Source organism: Nerophis ophidion, linkage group LG04, assembly GCF_033978795.1.
Source record: "Nerophis ophidion isolate RoL-2023_Sa linkage group LG04, RoL_Noph_v1.0, whole genome shotgun sequence".
Classification (NCBI taxonomy): Eukaryota; Metazoa; Chordata; class Actinopteri; order Syngnathiformes; family Syngnathidae; genus Nerophis; species Nerophis ophidion.
In genome coordinates this window covers 10,878,656-10,897,346 of record NC_084614.1, presented here as the reverse complement: position 1 = coordinate 10,897,346, position 18,691 = coordinate 10,878,656, and the positions used below count along the sequence as shown (strand labels likewise).

Sequence of the window (18,691 nt, the reverse complement as noted above, 5' to 3'; positions counted from 1 at the left end):
ACAACACTCAATAAATGTTTGGGAACTGAGGAAACTAATTGTTGAAGCTTTGAAAGTGGAATTGTTTCCCATTCTTGTTTTATGTAGAGCTTCAGTCGTTCAACAGTCAGGGGTCTCTGCTGTCGTATTTTACACTTCAGAATGCGCCACACATTTTCGATGGGAGACAGGTCTGGACTGCAGGCGGGCCAGGAAAGTACCCGCACTCTTTTACTACGAAGCCAAGCTGTTGTAACACGTGGCTTGCAATTGTCTCGCTGAAATAAGCAGGGGCATCCATGATAACGTTGCTTGGATGACAACATATGTTGCTCCAAAACCTGTATGGACCTTTCAGCATTAATGGTGCCTTCACAGATGTGTAAGTTACCCATGCCTTGGGCACTAATACACCCCGATACCATCACAGATGCTGGCTTTTCAAATTTGCGCCTATAACAATCCAGATGGTTAATTTCCTCTTTGTTACGGAGGACACCAGGTCCACAGTTTACAAATATAATTGGAAATGTGGACTCGTCAGACCACAGGACACGTTTCCACTTTGCATCAGTCCATCTTAGTGAAGTGAAGTGAATTATATTTATATAGCGCTTTTCTCTAGTGACTCAAAGCGCTTTACATAGTGAAACCCAATATCTAAGTTACATTTAAACCAGTGTGGGTGGCACTGGGAGCAGGTGGGTAAAGTGTCTTGCCCAAGGACACAACGGCAGTGACTAGGATGGCGGAAGCGGGAATCGAACCTGCAACCCTCAAGTTGCTGGCACGGCCACTCTACCAACCGAGCTATACCGCTATACTTAGATGAGCTCAGGCCCAGCGAAGCCAGCGGTGTTTCTGGGTGCTGTTGATAAATGGGTCTGGCTTTGAATAGTAATTCTAACTTGCACTTACAGATGTAGCGACCAACTGTAGTTACTGACAGTGTTTTTATGAAGTGTTCCTGAGCCCATGTGGTAATATCCTTTACACATCGATGTCGGTTTTTGATGCAGTACCGCCTGAGGGATCAAAGGTCTGTAATATCATCACTTACGTGCAGTGATTTTTCCAGATTCTCTGAACCTTTTGATGATTTTACGGAACGTAGATGGTAAAATTCCTAAATTCCTTGCAATAGCTCATTGAGAAACGTTGTTCTAAAATTGTTCGACAATTTGCTTACAAATTGGTGACCCTCGCCCCATCCTTGTTTGTGAATTACTGAGAATTTCATGGAAGCTGCTTTTATACCCAATCATGGTACCCACCTGTTCCCAATTAGCCTGCTGACCTGTGGGATGTTCCATTTAAGTGTTTGATGAGCATTCTTCAACTTTATCAGTATTTATTGCCACCTTTCCCAACTTCTTTGTCACGTGTTGCTGGCATCAAAGTCTAAAGTTAATGATTATATGCAAAAAAAAATGTTTATCAGTTTGAACATCAAATATGTTGTCTTTGTAGCATATTCAACTGAATATGGGTTGAAAAGGATTTGCAAATCATTGTATTCCGTTTATATTTACATCTAACACAATTTCCCAACTCATATGGAAACAGGGTTTGTATAATTGTTACATATAAAATGTTTTATTGGGGAATGTCTGGAATAGATTACAACTGAAAACTGAAGTACCGCCATGTTTTTTACATTATATATGTAAACATTTACAAATATCAATCATTCATTTTAATGGATGATGCTGGTTTGTATCACTCGCAGTTGCAGCACTGACTATAAATACTTTATGCTATGAAAAATTACAAAATATATATATATGAAGCTTTGAGAACAGTATTATCCGACACAAAATTAAATAAAGCTTTTAACCCTCTGGGGACATTCAAATGTAATCATATTCAAAGGCAAACTGTACATAAAAGGGCATAAAAACATTTAGGATTTGGATTTTTTTTTTTTTTTTGCACAAAAATTTCAATAAACTTGAGTCCTCTACAAAAATAATCTAACATGCATTTTTATTTTGATTAAATAGTGTCACAGGTTTAACTTAGTATAAGAACTTATGTTATGCAAATATATACGAATTGTCACTTGTGACATCATTTGATCACAAGGCTATAAAAGGGATCATTTCTTGAGTTTTGTTTAAAGAAAAAATTGATATAGACTTTTGAGCAAAAAAAGTAAAAAAAAAAAAAGCTATCAAAATGGTTTTTATTTAGACTTTTATTAGTGTTGGATGTAGGGATGTTCTCATCAGGGTTCTATGCTGCCAAATCCGATACTAACACCTACTACTAACTCTAACCCTTGAGCGGAATCAGCCCATACCAATGCCGATCACATGTACATTTTTCAATGCATTCATAGTGAGTGCTATTGACAGTTTAACAATATTAACAAAATATTTAAAGCAGTTTTTTAATTCTCTTTTATTAAACAACATTGTTTGATAAAAACTAAGTCAGTATGGTACACAACAACTAAACAAAAGCAAAAACTGTGTTCGGGGAATTTTTCCCTGAGTTTGTAAACATTTAAAAAAGACAAAAATTATTTTGAGAAAATAAAAATATCGTCCTTGCGCTGTCGTATCGACTATATGCTATTACCATTGGTATCGACATCACAAATTTATGGATAAATTTGAACTCCTCTTTTTGTCCTGTACAGACTGTGACAATGCTGACACATTAACTGTTGTTATATTATCCTCCCTCTAGACTCTTAACTACTTATTAATTTCCTGTTAATATCTGCTTACTTTCGGCTGTAAAGTGGTTCCAGCTACATTTCTTAAACCAGGGGTCCCCAAACTACGACCTGTGGGCCCAATCCGGCCCACCAGCGTCCAAAATCCGGCCCCCGGGAAGTGCCAAGTTTAAATCCTAAAATTTTTTTAAAAGCTCTCCTTTCTAATTCATTTGCTACCGCTTGTTACTCTTGGTGTCTCTTGGGTGCTCAGGCAAATCATATTGTCTAAAAATGCCTTTTGCCATCGATAATGTGACATCAACGCCCTCGCGCCGAAGTGTCGGACAAGCACGCAACAAATGTGTGCTCTCTTTCAGTCAATTAGTACGTGAGATATATATATATATATATATATATATATATATATATATATATATATATATATATATATATTCACACAGTATATATATATATATATATATATATACAGTATATATATATATATATGTATACATATATGTATGTATATATGTATCTGTAAATATATATATATATATATATATATATATATATATATGTATATATATATATATATATATATATATATATACAGTATACAGTGGGGCAAAAAGTATTTAGTCAGCCACCGATTGTGCTAGTTCTCCCACTTAAAATGATGACAGAGGTCTGTAATTTTCATCATAGGTACACTTCAACTGTGAGAGAAAGAATGTGAAGGAAAAAAATCCGGGAATTCACATTGTAGCAATTTTAAAGAATTTATTTGTAAATTATGGTGGAAATAAGTATTTGGTCACTTCTAACAAGGAAAATCTCTGGCTCTCACAGACCTGTAACTTCTTCTTAGGGACGGCGTGGCGCAGTGGGAGAGTGGCCGTGCGCAACCCGAAGGTCACTGGTTCAAATCCCACCTAGAACCAACCTCGTCACGTCCGTTGTGTCCTGAGCAAGACACTTCACCCTTGCTCCTGATGGGTGCTGGTTGACGCCTTGCATGGCAGCTCCCTCCATCAGTGTGTGAATGTGTGTGTGAATGGGTAAATGTGGAAGTAGTGTCAAAGCGCTTTGAGTACCTTGAAGGTAGAAAAGCGCTATACAAGTACAACCCATTTATTTATTTATTTCTTTAAGAAGCTTTTCTGTCCTCCACTCGTTACCTGTATTAATGGAACATGTTTGAACCCGTTATCTGTATAAAAGACACCTGTCCACAGCCTCAAACAGTCAGACTCCCAACTCCACTATGGCCAAGACCAAAGAGCTGTCGAAGGACACCAGGAAAAGAATTGTAGACCTGCACCAGACTGGGAAGAGTGAATCTACAATAGGCAAGCAGCTTGGTGTGAAAAAATCAACTGTGGGAGCAATTATCAGAAAATGGAAGACATACAAGACCATTGATAATCTCCCTCGATCTGGGGCTCCACACAAGATCTCATCCCGTGGGGTCAAAATGATCATGAGAGCGGTGAGCAAAAATCCCAGAACCACACGGGGGAGGCCTGGTGAATGATCTGCAGAGAGCTGGGACCAAAGTAACAAAGGTTAACATCAGTAACAAACTACGCCGACAGGGAATCAAATCCTGCAGTGCCAGACGTGTCCCCCTGCTTAAGCCAGTGCATGTCCAGGCCCGTCTGAAGTTTGCCAGAGAGCACATGGATGATACAGCAGAGGATGGGGAGAATGCCATGTGGTCAGATGAAACCAAAATATAAATTTTTGGTATGAACTCAACTCGTCGTGTTTGGAGGAAGAAGAATACTGAGTTGCATCCCAAGAACACCATACCTACTGTGAAGCATGGGGGTGGAAACATCATGCTTTGGGGCTGTTTTTCTGCTAAGGGGACAGGACGACTGATCCGTGTTAAGGAAAGAATGAATGGGGCCATGTATCGTGAGATTTTGAGCCAAAACCTCCTTCCATCAGTGAGAGCTTTTAAGATGAACCGTGGCTGGGTCTTCCAGCATGACAGTGATCCCAAACACAGCAGCAAAGGAGTGGCTCTGTAAGAAGCATTTGAAAGTCCTGGAGTGGCCTAGCCAGTCTCCAGACCTCAACTCCATAGTAAATCTATGGAGGGAGTTGAAAGTCCGTGTTGCTGGGCGACAGCCCCAAAACATCAATTCTCTCGAGAAGATCTGCATAGAGGAATGGGCCAAACGACCAGCTACTGTGTGTGCAAACCTGGTAAAGACCTATAGTAATCGTTTGACCTCTGTTATTGCCAATAATAATTTGGCAATCTTTTGGCTCATAGGACTCCGGAGGCAGTGGACAGGTACCGACAGGCCAAGCGGTGTACATATTCAGCGGTCGTTGAGGCAAAAACTCGGACAGGGAGGAGTTTGGGGGAGCCATGGAAAACGACTTCCGAACGGCTTTGAAGCAATTCTGGACCACCATCCGCCGCCTCAGAAAGGGGAAGCAGTGCACTATCAACACCGTGTATGGTGCGGATGGTGTTGTGCTGACCTCAACTGCGGATGTTGTGGATAGGTGGAAGGAAAACTTCGAAAACCTCCTCAATCCCACCAACACGTCTTCCTATGAGGAAGCAGTGCCTGGGGATTCTGTGGTGGGCTTTCCTAGTCCTGGGGCTGAGGTTGCTGAGGTAGTTAAAAAGCTCCTCGGTTGCAAGGCCCCAGGGGTGGATGAGATCCGTCCGGAGTTCCTTAAGGCTCTGGATGCTGCGGGGCTGTTTTGGTTGACAAGACTCTGCAGCATCGCATGGACATCGGGCCGTTACCTCTGGATTGGCAGACCGGGGTGGTGGTTCCTCTCTCTTTAAGAAGGGGGACCGGAGGGTGTGTTCCAACTATCGTGGGATCACACTCCTCAGCCTCCCCGGTAAGGTTTATTCAGGTGTACTGGAGAGGAGGCCTCGCCGGATAGTCTAACCTCGGATTCCGGAGGATCAGTGTGGTTTTCGTCCTGGTCGTGGAACTGTGGACCAGCTCTATACTCTCGGCAGGGTTCTTGAGGGTGCATGGGAGTTTGCCCAACTAGTCTACATGTGCTTTGGGGACTTGGAGAAGGCATTCGACCGTGTCCCTCGGGAATTCCTGTTGGGAGTGCTCAGAGAGTATGGGGTATCGAACTGTCTTATTGTGGCGGTCCGCTCCCTGAACGATCAGTGTCAGAGCTTGGTCCGTATTGCCGGCAGTAAGTCGAACACATTTCCAGTGAGGGTTGGACTCAGCCAAGGCTGTCCTTTGTCACCAATTCTGTTCATAACTTTTATGGACAGAATTTCTAGGCGTAGTCAAGGCGTTGAGGGGTTCTGGTTTGGTGACCGCGGGATTAGGTCTCTGCTTTTTGCAGATGATGTGGTCCTGATGGCTTCATCTGGCCGGGATCTTCAGCTCTAACTGGATCGGTTCGCAGCCGAGTGTGAAGCGACCGGAATGAGAATCAGCACCTCCAAGTCCGAGTCCATGGTTCTCGCCCGGAAAAGGGTGGAATGCCATCTCCGGGTTGGGGAGGAGTTCAAGTACCTAGGAGTCTTGTTCACAAGTGAGGGAAGAGTGGATCGTGAGATCGACAGGCGGATTGGTGCGGCGTCTTCAGTAATGCGGACGTTGTACCGATCCGTTGTGGTGAAGAAGGAGCTGAGCCGGAAGGCAAAGCTCTCAATTTACCGGTCGATCTACGTTCCCATCGTCACCTATGGTCATGAGCTTTGGGTCATGACCGAAAGGATAAGATCACGGGTACAAGCGGCCGAAATGAGTTTCCTCTGCCGTGTGGCGGAGCTCTCCCTTAAAGATAGGGTGAGAAGCGCTGTCATCCAGGAGGAACTCAAAGTAAAGCCGCTGCTCCTCCACATCGAGAGGAGTCAGATGAGGTGGTTCGGGCATCTGGTCAGGATGCCACCCGAACGCCTCCCGAGGGAGGTGTTTAGGGCACGTCCAACCGGTAGGAGGCCACGGGAAGACCCAGGAAATTTTGGGAAGACTATGTCTCCCGGCTGGCCTGGGAACGCCTCAGGATCCCCGGGAAGAGCTAGACGAAGTGGCTGGGGAGAGGGAAGTCTGGGCTTCCCTGCTTAGGCTGCTGCCCCCGCGACTGGTCCCCGGATAAGCAGAAGAAGACTGATGGATATTGCCAACAAAGGTTATATTACAAAGTATTTAGTTGAAATTTTGTTATTGACCAAATACTTATTTTCCACCATAATTTACAAATAAATTCTTTCAAATTCCTACAATGTGAATTCCTGGATGTTTTTTCACATTCTGTCTCTCACAGTTGAAGTGTACCTATGATGAAAATTACAGACCTCTGTCATCATTTTAAGTGGGAGAACTTGCACAATCGGTGGCTGACTAAATACTTTTTTGCCCCACTGTATATATATATATATATATATATATATATATATATATCTAGCCCGGCCCCCGGCCAAATTGTTGTAACCCAATGCAGCCTCTGAGTCTTGTAACCCAATGCAGCCTCTGAGTCAAAAAGTTTAAGGACCCCTGTCTTAAACTTTACTAAGTTGTAGGTATTTTTTGTGTTGTTTAAAAAACAGCTTAGTGGTTAGCATAGCTATTAGCATGCCTACTCCTGGATTGCTTTCGGTGTTTAACATGTTTAGGCTGGTCCTCCACTTATAAACGATACTTGATAATGATACTTGGGGTACTAAGAAACGCAGTTTATTTTTTGTGTATATAGACACATAATAAGATGCTCGCCGCTTGTCAGCGTGGAAACTAAAAATAAATACAATGCAAGCCGGAGGGGATCAGTGTTCGTTATCGGCTTTAAAAGGAGATCGCATACATTTTCACAAAAATCGCCTACTTTTATGTCCAATATGGCTTTGGGGTATTTTCTAATAACTGTCAGTGTATTGTACACTTGTGAAAGAACTGGACATAGACATTTTAAAATTGAACAGAAAAAAATTGTGGCCAAAATACAACAAAAAGTTACTGTGAAAGGACAAAAAAAAAAGACTTTGTCCCCTGAGGGTTAAATGTCTCTTTTACTCCAAGAGATTCAGAAGAAGGCATAATGTAGAATAAGTATATGCAAATAAAGTGAGCGTAAGCAGCCTTTGCATGTCTTTGAAGGCTAAAGCGTGACAATATGAAAACTGCTACACATGCTCCACATTGAGCGTTACACAATTCAGTCATATAGGTCAAACTACACTTCTCAGGATAAAACAACAGTTACACGTACGCAAATTGCACCCTGAGATTTGATTAAACTAAAGTATCCTTCAGTGGCCTTTATAAACCTTCCGTCGCTGTATTACATATTAATCAACGTCAACACTGTTGATGCAGTTGCGCTGGTACTAGCGATACTGTGTGTGAGATGGTGTTACAAATTAAGAAACATCATTCTCAGTGTTTAGCCTGACTTAATGCACAATATGAAAAATTGAGAAGATGCGGGCTCACCGGACAACACACATCAGCACGCAGCTACGCACTGTATACATGACATTTACAGTACAATGGTGGCCTCGGCAGGTATAAGGACAGCCTCATCCATCAGGCTTTTGAATATTGTACGGCAAACTGTAATTATGTGTTTTATAGAATACATTTTAATAATGTAGGGGGCTGCATGGGTGCAACATTGAAGCGCAGCATAATGGAACTAAAACTCAACATAGTGAGTGGAATACTGTTGAGTGACAGATGAGTAAATAGTGGGATGAGAATGTAAGATTTAATAAGGTGCTTCCTGTGTGCATGTTCCATATCTGCATGTCAGCCCTTTTTGCCCTTCCCTTCATCTGCCTATTCTAATCTAAACCGCTATTTTCTGCTCAAGGGTCAGAAATTAATAAAAATAAAAATAAAAATAGACTTTTTCCAATGATTGAATAATGCGTCCACTCACTTGTTATTTCCTGTTAGCTTCAGCTGGGCTACTTGTGCTTGTGTCACTTTACTTTGAATGTCTACATGTCTGTCAAAGAAGCTAACTATCGTCGGTTCGTTGAGCAGCGACGCCAGGACTTGCTCGAATGAAAAGGACCAATCCGTCTCTGCGAGCCCGGGCGCCGCCTCCTGGGGGCTGGAGGTGTCTGAGCTTTCGGCGGTTGGAGGTGCTTCGCCCGCGGGCTTTGAGGGCGAGGCCGGGCTGTTGGACTCCTGAAGCCTGCGGCCCACCTCCTCCATCCTCAGGAGGAGGCTGGTAACGTGGGCCACAGCGCGGTATAAGGATTCCTCCTCTGGGTCGCCGTGAAAGATGTTATACAAGGTCTTGGAGAACTGAATGAATTGAGCCTAAGATTTTACAATAAATATATATTAGTAGGTAACAAAACATACACTAGAGCATCAAATTTATATCATAAGAAGTTCCTCTTTTTGAAGAAAAAATCTGATAAAACTGCTCTTCACATTATATCCATGCAACTGTTAGTAACTGATTGGTCCGCTAACATTTGTCCCGTTTACATAAAGCAGTCAATCTCCCAATCTCTCTGTGGTGCGCACATATTGCAGGGCAATCTTAATCGACGGATTTGGCGCGCACATATTCAGGTGGGGGGCAATCTTTTCCGGCATGCAGTGCCCGCACGTATAAGCGGGTAATCTTTATTTGGACGCACATATCCGGGTGGCGGGCATTCTTTTTTTGACTGATGATGACAGATGATGAGCAGCCAGGTTCCTGATGTCCGTGGTCCTTCACTAAACCCAAGTCATTTTAGTTACAATATATATTTTTTACACAAGCGTGTTTAAAGTGTTTGCCTGCCAAAACTGGAACGTTATCTCAGTCCAATGATCTTTTGTTATTCCACCATCATTTTATAGTTATTCTCAGTCCAGGTAATATATTTGTTGTGCAAATACTCTTAAAGGCCCATTGCGTAATACGTTTTAATTATTCCGTTGCCAGCAATGTAAAGAATGAATTAGAATGAGAACCTAATCTGTTTAAATTTAAATAAAGGTTTAGAATTGTTACTATTTTACTTTATTATAGAGGAGATTTGACATACTATTTATTTGTTTAAAATGGATCACCATTAGTTGCTACACAGTTGCCACTAATCTGCCTAGGGTCAAGACTATAACAACACCTAAATAAAATCACAACAATACATAGAAAAGACACTCAATAACAAATGATATGCCCATAAAATGCTATACATACAGAACTACAATCCATCATATATAAAAAGAATACAAGCGAATTAAAAAAAGAATATTTCGTGTAATAGCGTTTTAAGCTTGTTTTTAAAAACCCTTACATTATTTGTCTCCTTTAATACATGATGCTACCTATTCTATCGGGAAGCAGCTCTGTACAACAAAGTTTTTTGCATCGCACATGTTCGTGCTCCTTGACTACTACTTTTTTAGTACGGTAAGCGCTTTTCAACATACAACTGGGATAAAATTGTGGTGCACACTGCCAATTGTAGTCCAAAGTGGGCACTTCAATGCCATTCGTGCAGTCTTATTTTGCATAATTTGGAGCTTTTGAATATCTTTCTTTGGTGCGCATGACCAAATCATGACGGAGTAATAATCGAGATGAGACAGAATGACTGTAAAACTTGTTTGATTGAAAAATCAGTCAAAAAATAGGCACGTCTTCTAATAACAGAAAACATTTTGGACACAATCTTGACCAATTCAATTGATAATTTATTGTTTACCCTACAGCTCAGTTTCATGCAACTGCTCAATGAAAATACATTTTAAAATCAGTGACAGAGGCTGTACATTTTCTTTAATATGTTTATGGCCCCTAATCATGTATTTTGTTTGGCTATTATTTAGAACACACGTATTACTGTCAACAAAACTGAATCCACAGTCCAGTACAGGGGTGTCAAACTCATTTTAGTTCAGGGGCCGCATGGAGGAAAATCACCTAGTGGTGCCTATAAACCATAAATTATGGAATGTTCTGCCCCCCTCATGTCAAAATGTTGAATGTTTTAAGTCTACATACTTTTTATTTCTGGCTTTTAAATCGGCTTAAGTCGTATGGTCTTCCGTGTCCTTTATTATTTTATTCTATTTTACAAAATAGATTTGTACTTATTTTGGTGTTTATTGATTTTACTATTTCATCTACTGGTCTTTTCAATACTTTTATTGAAATACTTTTAATTGCTTTTATGTGCACCACTTTGAAAACAGTTTTTTCTTAATAGTGGTATACAAATAAAGTGGATTTGGATGCTTGTCAAAATATATAGACTAATATAGAATTATTGCCCATCCAGCAATATAATTCTATAATTTTTTTAGCTAATGGATGACTTAACTGGGTTATCTAAACAAATTCAATTTATGCGTTTTGGTGTCTGCTGGCATTTTTGTTGTTCTTTTTTTTATATAGGCGACATTAACATATCTTCTATATGAAAAATGAAAATAATTCTTGATGTTTGCATTTTCTTGCACCATTCCAGTGCACACTAGCAATTATTCCTAGCATCTTCCATGAAAAAGTGGGTTCTGTTGTACATGCATTGCAGGACTGCTTCCAAAATGCCCCTAATAATGTCACATGTAGGTGGATCATAACATGAATGTCCAGCAAATGAGTGTATCCATGGTGAACGTCACGCAATATGTAATCTCGTTACTATTTATGATAATGACAATAATTGATTGAATCTCAATTTTTGGCACACAAAAAGGTAAATGACAAAATTATTGCTAATTCAGGAAAAAGTTAAACTAATGAACACTAACAATAACACGCAACCTAAACAGCTATTTACAAAAGTGTCGCAAGGCATGTTGGGAAGCCGGAAACCCAAATTGATTCTGGATTATCCCGCATACATTGTACTTTGTACATAAAGTTACAGTTGCATGTTTGTTAGTGCATAGTCATTTGTTTTAATACATAAAAGTTGTATTTTATTGGTGCTATGTATTGACTTAGCATTTACATACAGTGATTGTTTTTTTAAGATTTGATTAATGACTGCCTGTCTGTTTAAAAATGTTGAGCAGTTCAAAAACGGCCAATATATGCATGATCTCCTTGCGTTTTTTTGCCATTGTCAATCCCTTCTTCTTTACTACTGTAACTAATTACATATGATGTACAGCAGTCAATTAGCACAATGATTGAATTACCTGATTGATTCTAGGAAGGTCCTTGATGGTTTCCTCTTTCCTAAGTATTTCATTCTGCCATTGTTTCAGGTATGCCTGGAGATCCACTTTTCCTCTACCTGTCAATCAATCACACATGAGAATTAACACAAGTGTGCATTTGCACAAACCATTTGACTGCAAATGGTTTTAAATTACCTCTCTCAGGACTTTTTTTAATCACACCATCTTCTGGAAGAGCAAATTCTGCAAGTGAACAGACTATATTCAGAAAACTCCTCTTAGGAATATCAATGCATTGAAGGACGGAGAAAATAAAAAGGAAAGGGCAAAGTTACACTTTTAAAGGTAGGAAGAAGCAGTAAAGAGGCTGACCAGGAAGTCTAGTCAAGTGAAGTGAGTCTTCAGTCGTTGGAAAAAAGTTTGGGAGTCTGGGTTCCTGTGCGTGCAAAGGACTACCTGTGAAGGCTAGAAGAGACTGTAAGATCACTGAGAGGAAAGATGAAGGAAAATAAAAAAATAAGAACCCCACACAGAGGAAGTGTAAGAAAGTATCAACCAGAAAATGTTGTTCATATACTCTATACAGTTGTACGAAATAGACTACAAGTTGTGGTTTAGTGCATTCTTGGAGCACAGAAAACAGACTCAATTATTAAAATCAGTAAAATCAAGCCCCTCCCCCTGTCACCCAATGGCGCAGGCATATGTATCATTTTGTGCAGCTGAATTGAATGCTAATCCACAAAAGGCAGCAGTGACACTGGATGTGCTGTTTGAATAAACTAAATGACCAGCAGCCATGATTTACAATCATATGGAGAATATCAGGTTAGGGTGAAGACTTCAGATTCAGCGGGAACTAAAGACATTGGGAAACAAAAATATTGATTTGCAAATGTATTGTTTCTAAAACGTATCTAGTGTATTGTATGTATAATTTTTGAAACAATGAAAAAACACATGCATTACTTGACAGAGGCCAGCAGAGGGTGTAGTTGATTTAATCTCCAGACTATTTTGCAGGCAAAAGAATACATTCAAACCAGCCTATTTTAAAGGGGAACTGCACTTTTTTTGTATTTTGCCTATTATTCACAATCCTTATGTAAGACAAGAAAATGTTTTTTAATGCATTTTAACTAGTAAATATATGCGAAAATAACTTGCTTACAATGGATCCTATGGCAGTCGCTCTATTTTGCCTATAAGGCGCTTAAAAAAACCATCCAAACACTTATTTATAAATGTTTGATTTATGAAGGCTGCAGAAGCAAGGTAGCCGAAACTTGGCGGCAGGTACAACACTTTATTTAACTTACTAGCCTGGATAAATCAACCATTTATAAATACACGTCAGTAGGCTAAATGAACCTCTTCAACATATCCAAACACTTACATCAAGGTTTTATATACACTCCCTAAGAACATCTGTAATGTAGTTACTGGTACATTCATAATACCATTTACGGTAATATTTACGTATTTTGTTCATTTTAAGCTGATGGCGGCGCATTAATTTCACAAATGCATTACAACATTCGCTTCTACCTTCAACAACATCACTGATTATTACTCACTACAGATTTCATGAGAGCCAACAAACATAATTCAACATCACATACTGTACAATATCGGCTCTTACTGGGATGCAGATTGATGGGATGTTGATATTTTCCTGTTTAGATGTGCAAAATATACAAACCAGGTTTCCACATGAGTTGGGAAATTGTGTTAGATGTAAATATAAACGGAATACAATGATTTGCAAATTCTTTTCAACCCATATTCAATTGAATGTACTACAAAGACATGATATTTGATGTTCAAACTCATAAACTTTATTTTTTTTCTGAAAATAATAATTAACTTAGAATTTCATGGCTGCAACACGTGCCAAAGTAGTTGGAAAAGGGCATGTTCACCACTGTATTACATCACTTTTTCTTTTAACAACACTCAATAAACGTTTGGGAACTGAGGAAACTAATCGTTGGAAGCTTTGAAAGTGGAATTCTTTCCCATTCTTGTTTTATGTACAGCTTCAATCGTTCAACAGTCCGGGGTCTCCGCTGTCGTATTTCACGCTTAATAATGCGCCACACATTTTCGATGGGAGACAGATCTGCACTGCAGGCGGGCCAGGAAAGTACCCAAACTCTTTTTTTACAAAGCCACGCTGTTGTAACACGTGCTGAATGTGGCTTGGCATTGTCTTGCTGAAATAAGCAGGGGCGTCCATGAAAAAAGTTACCCATGCCTTGGGCACTAATGCACCCCCGTACCATCATAGATGTTGGCTTTTGAACTTTGCGTCGATAACAGTCTGGATGGTTCGCTTCACCTTTGGTCCGGATGACATGATGTTGAATACTTCCAAAAACAATTTGAAATGTGGACTCGTCAGACCACACAACACTTTTCCACTTTGCATCAGTCCATCTTAGATAATCTCGGTCCCAGAGAAGCTGGCGGCGTTTCTGGATATTGTTGATAAATGCCTTTCGCTTTGCATAGTAGATCTTTAACTTGCACTTACAGATGTAACGACCAACTGTATTTAGTGACAGTGGTTTTCTGAAGGGTTCCTGAGCCCATGTGGTGATATCTTTTAGAGATTGATGTCAGTTTTTGATACGGTGCCGTCTGACGGATCGAAGGTCACGGTCATTCAATGTTGGTTTCCGGCCATGCTGCTCACGTGGAGTGATTTCTCCAGATTCTCTGAACCTTTTGATGATATTATGGACCGTAGATGTTAAAATCCCTAAATTCCTTCCAATTGCACTTTGAGAAACGTTGTTCTCAAACTATTTGACTATTTGCTCACGCAGTATTGGAGAAAGGGGTGTACCTCGCCCCATCCTTTCTTGTGAAAGACTGAGCATTTTTTGGGAAGCTGTTTTTATACCCAATCATTGCAGCCACCTGTTCCCAATTAGCCTGCACACCTGTGGGATGTTCCAAATAAGTGTTTGATGAGCATTCCTCAACTTTATCAGTATTTATTGCCACCTTTCCCAACTTCTTTGTCACGTGTTACTGGCATCAAATTCTAAAGTCAATGATTATTTGCAAAAAAAAATAATGTTTGTCAGTTTAAACATCAAATATGTTGTCTTTGTAGCATATTAAACTGAATATGGGTTGAAAATGATTTGCAAATCATTGTATTCCGTTTATATTTACATCTAACAACATTTCCCAACTCATATGGAAACAGGGTTTGTATGTTGATGATCAGAAAGACCACAATACTGGGAGAAGAAAATGCAAATAAAATATTTTCGCACACATGGTGTGATTTATCAAGGCAGCAACTGTTCTCCGGCCACTGGTTTGCATCTATATTTAGTACAGCTGTCTCACAGCTACCAGCCTTAGCGTCGATTTAGATAGTGGTTGTAAGTTAGACGTACTCGTTAAATCGAGTTTATAAAGAATGTATGTCTTTTAAATAATTTGTAACGGGAATAACGAAAAACAAAAGAGGGGAGCACATCACCCAATCTTTGTTCCCTTTCATTGGCTTCTTGTTCGTTTTAGAATTTATTTTAAAATCACACTATTTGTTTTTAAATATTTGAATGGACTGGCCCCAAAGTACATCAAAGAACCTCATCCAAATGTGTACCCCAGCTTACTTACTGTAGATTGTCGGCTCTCACTGGGATGCCGACTGACGAGATGTTGATATATTCCCGTTTAGATGAAGAATGTCTCGTAATCCTCGCGAAGAAAAAAAGGGGGAAAGAACCTAAGATTTTTTCGCTTGTCCCTTTCCATTATATTTAAGCGTAATCATTTAATAAATAACAGAAATTATCGTTGACGCTCGATTAGTTTACGTAAACATACTAGGTACATTCAATATAGTGGCCTGGTGGCCCCATACAGACTCCATTTACATATGGGACTGCATACACATCATAATATACCACACCAATGAACACACTCCTTCATTTGTTCCCAAACGTTCAACGAATCAACCAGCAACAGCTCTAAACTCTTGCCTCTTATGTATAATTTTGTTTACAACAACAAATTTCACCTAAACCTTGCTCCGATTCTTGTATGTGGTCTCTGTTTTTGTGTGGCCAAACCTGCGTACAAAAAACTAAGAATCCCAAGCAATGGTGACTACGTCTATGCTCTTTTTTTCACCAAGTATGACTGCAAAGAAAGGTATAGCCAGCCCTTTGACAAAGAATGTGACAAACACTAGGGAATTCAAGGAAAAACCCTTCGCAAAGTACAAAGATGTCCGCATGGCTACCCTTCTCGTCATCTTTCTTGTCCAAACTTCACCGACAAGAGTCTTCGATAAAGGTGGAAGTCATGTTAAACGTTTGTTTATCCATTTTATTAATCATTTATATGTATTTTGTCTCGTTTTGGGCATGAACAACTATATTTATTCTCTACGAAAATGTGTTATGTGTAAATATTTTGGTTCTAACAAATTTAATTGATTTACCGTAGTATCCGGGCTGTGGAGCGCACTTAAATATAAGCCGCACCTACCAAATTTTTTTTCTCATTTTATTTGACGCACATGATTTCACCACAAGTGTACACATTGAAATTAAATATTTATGTTTATTCACAAATTTAACAAAAGACAGTGCATGTAACGTGCTTCTACTCCTGTGTGCTGAAATGGCTAAGGTCGTCTTGAAAAACTAGTAAAATGTCACCCCTAGTTGAACCCAATCCAAAATGTTATTATTTATTATTTGGTCCATATAGTGTAGTACACCATTTCCCTTCCCTGATGAGAGGAGTGTTTCTTACTCACTACCAGAAATTGACACAGCTGTATTCGCGAGGTAGCCACACCCTAGCCACTAGGGTTGTGGGAAAAAATCGATTCGAATACGTTGTGCGATTCAGAATCGATTGTCATTTTTTTTTAAATCTTTTTTTTTTTTTTAATCAATCCAACAAACCACTACACAGCAATACCATAACAATGCAATCCAATTCCAAAACCAAACCTGACCCAGCAACACTAAGAACTGCAATAAACAGAGCAATTGAGGGGAGACACAAACACAACACAGAACAAACCAAAAGTAGTGAAACTAAAATGAATATTATCAACAACAGTATCAATATTAGTTATAATTTCAGCATAGTAGTGATTAAAAATCCCTCATTTACATTATCATTAGAAATTAAAAAAAAAAAAAGAACAATAGTGTCACAGTGGCTTACACTTGCATTGCATCTCATAAGCTTGCCAATACACTGTGTCCAATGTTTTCACAAAGATAAAATAAGTCATATTTTTGGTTTGTTTAATAGTTAAAACAAATTTACATTATTGCAATCAGTTGATAAAAAATTGTCCTAGGAGTTAGTGCGTCTGCCTCACAATACGAAGGTCCTGCAGTCCTGGGTTCAAATCCAGGCTCGGGATCTTTCTGTGTGGAGTTTGCATGTTCTCCCCGTGAATGCGTGGGTTCCCTCCGGGTACTCCGGCTTCCTCCCACTTCCAAAGACATGCACCTGGGGATAGGTTGATTGGCAACACTAAATTGGCCCTAGTGTGTGAATGTGAGTGTGAATGTTGTCTGTCTATCTGTGTTGGTCCTGCGATGAGGTGGCGACTTGTCCAGGGTGTACCCCGCCTTCCGCCCGATTGTAGCTGAGATAGGCGCCAGTGCCCCCCGCGACCCCGAAAGGGAATAAGCGGTAGAAAATGGATGGATTATAAAAGCTTTTTAAAAAAAATATACTACTCTGCTAGCATGTCAGCAGACTGGGGTAGATCCAGCTGAAATCCTATGTATTGAATGAATACAGAATCGTTTTGAATCGGAAAAATATAGTTTTTGAATGGAGAATCGCGTTGAATCGAAAAAAATCGAGATATTATCAAATCGCGACCCCAAGAATCTATATTGAATCGAATCGTGGGACACCCAAAGATTGGCAGCCCTACTAGCCACCCTAGTGTGGTTGATGTTAAAACGAGAGCGATGGCCTTGGCGATGAAGGATTGCAACTCTCACCTACCCACGTTCTACGTTCTGCTGCCAAGCTCTCAGCTTTAAATTTAACATTTTGTCCTAACAACGGAGGAAGCACAAAATGCCCTCACAGTTCCTCACATCTATCGTAACCATGGCAAAGCTCTTTTACCTTTCGCAGGCTATTTTTGATGCTGCCTTCAAGCACACAGATGCCAATCATGCAAATGAGAATCATGCATTCAAGTATCCTCCTGAGGGCGATGTGCTCGCCAATTAAACACCGCTTTCGCTATATGGTCCTGATCACTGACATGACTACAATGACTTCACTTAAGGCAAATTATTTCCGTGTTGATTCCATTATTTGTATCAACAATGTATCAATAAATGACAATTAAGACACTGATTTCTTTTATCTTAATGAAGACTATTAAGCATCTGACATGTTTTTGGTTTGTTGATGTTCTCATTCATCCAGCTCATTGTATTCTGAGGGCATTCAATCCAATTGTTTGACCCGTATTCCTGAGACTTCACTTACCTGGCGGCAGATGCAGTTTGAAAAGGAATTTAAGCTTGTTTGTGAAGGTCCCGCAGTACAAAGTATCTACAGGAGAAGCAAGATTGTAGTAAAATTAAGACAAATGTGAATGAAAGCTACAGGCCAAGACTCACCAAGGGCACAACAGAACTCTTTGAAGTTGACTAACCCATCCTGGTTCTCGTCGATTAGGCGGAAAACCCAAAGCGAAAGATTGCTGTTGTTGGTGCAAAAGGTCCAAGGTTCCAGCAGGGGGAAGATTACAGCGAACTGTTGAAAGCCCAGCTGGTACTGCTCAAGGTAGGCCAGACTCGGGTCATGATGGAGCAGTGCGGGACTTTTCATAGTCCAGTAGCAGCTGAGAAAATGCTGCCTCTGAAATTAAATACTTCAAAGTGGTGACCACCTTTAAGAGGTATTTTTGCTTTCGGAGAATTGA

General features: G+C 40.0%; 1 protein-coding gene across 2 annotated transcripts in view; it reads right to left on the bottom strand.

Moving 5' to 3' along the window:
• The window catches only part of LOC133550897 (TBC1 domain family member 8B-like), a 71,715-nt gene that overhangs the window by 17,956 nt on the left and 35,068 nt on the right, over positions 1 to 18,691 (bottom strand). Inside the window, exons 16-21 of one of the 2 annotated variants that reach the window (XM_061897025.1) lie at positions 18,387 to 18,627; positions 18,253 to 18,318; positions 12,109 to 12,201; positions 11,932 to 11,979; positions 11,755 to 11,852; positions 7,034 to 8,922 (exon numbers count right to left, since the gene is read on the bottom strand). In XM_061897025.1, the coding sequence (XP_061753009.1) occupies positions 8,530 to 8,922; positions 11,755 to 11,852; positions 11,932 to 11,979; positions 12,109 to 12,201; positions 18,253 to 18,318; positions 18,387 to 18,627 (939 nt within the window). In that variant the 3' untranslated portion in view covers positions 7,034 to 8,529. Of the gene's footprint in view, positions 1 to 7,033; positions 8,923 to 11,754; positions 11,853 to 11,931; positions 11,980 to 12,108; positions 12,202 to 18,252; positions 18,319 to 18,386; positions 18,628 to 18,691 lie in introns of those variants that run through there. The other variant, XM_061897026.1, reaches the window with a different exon arrangement.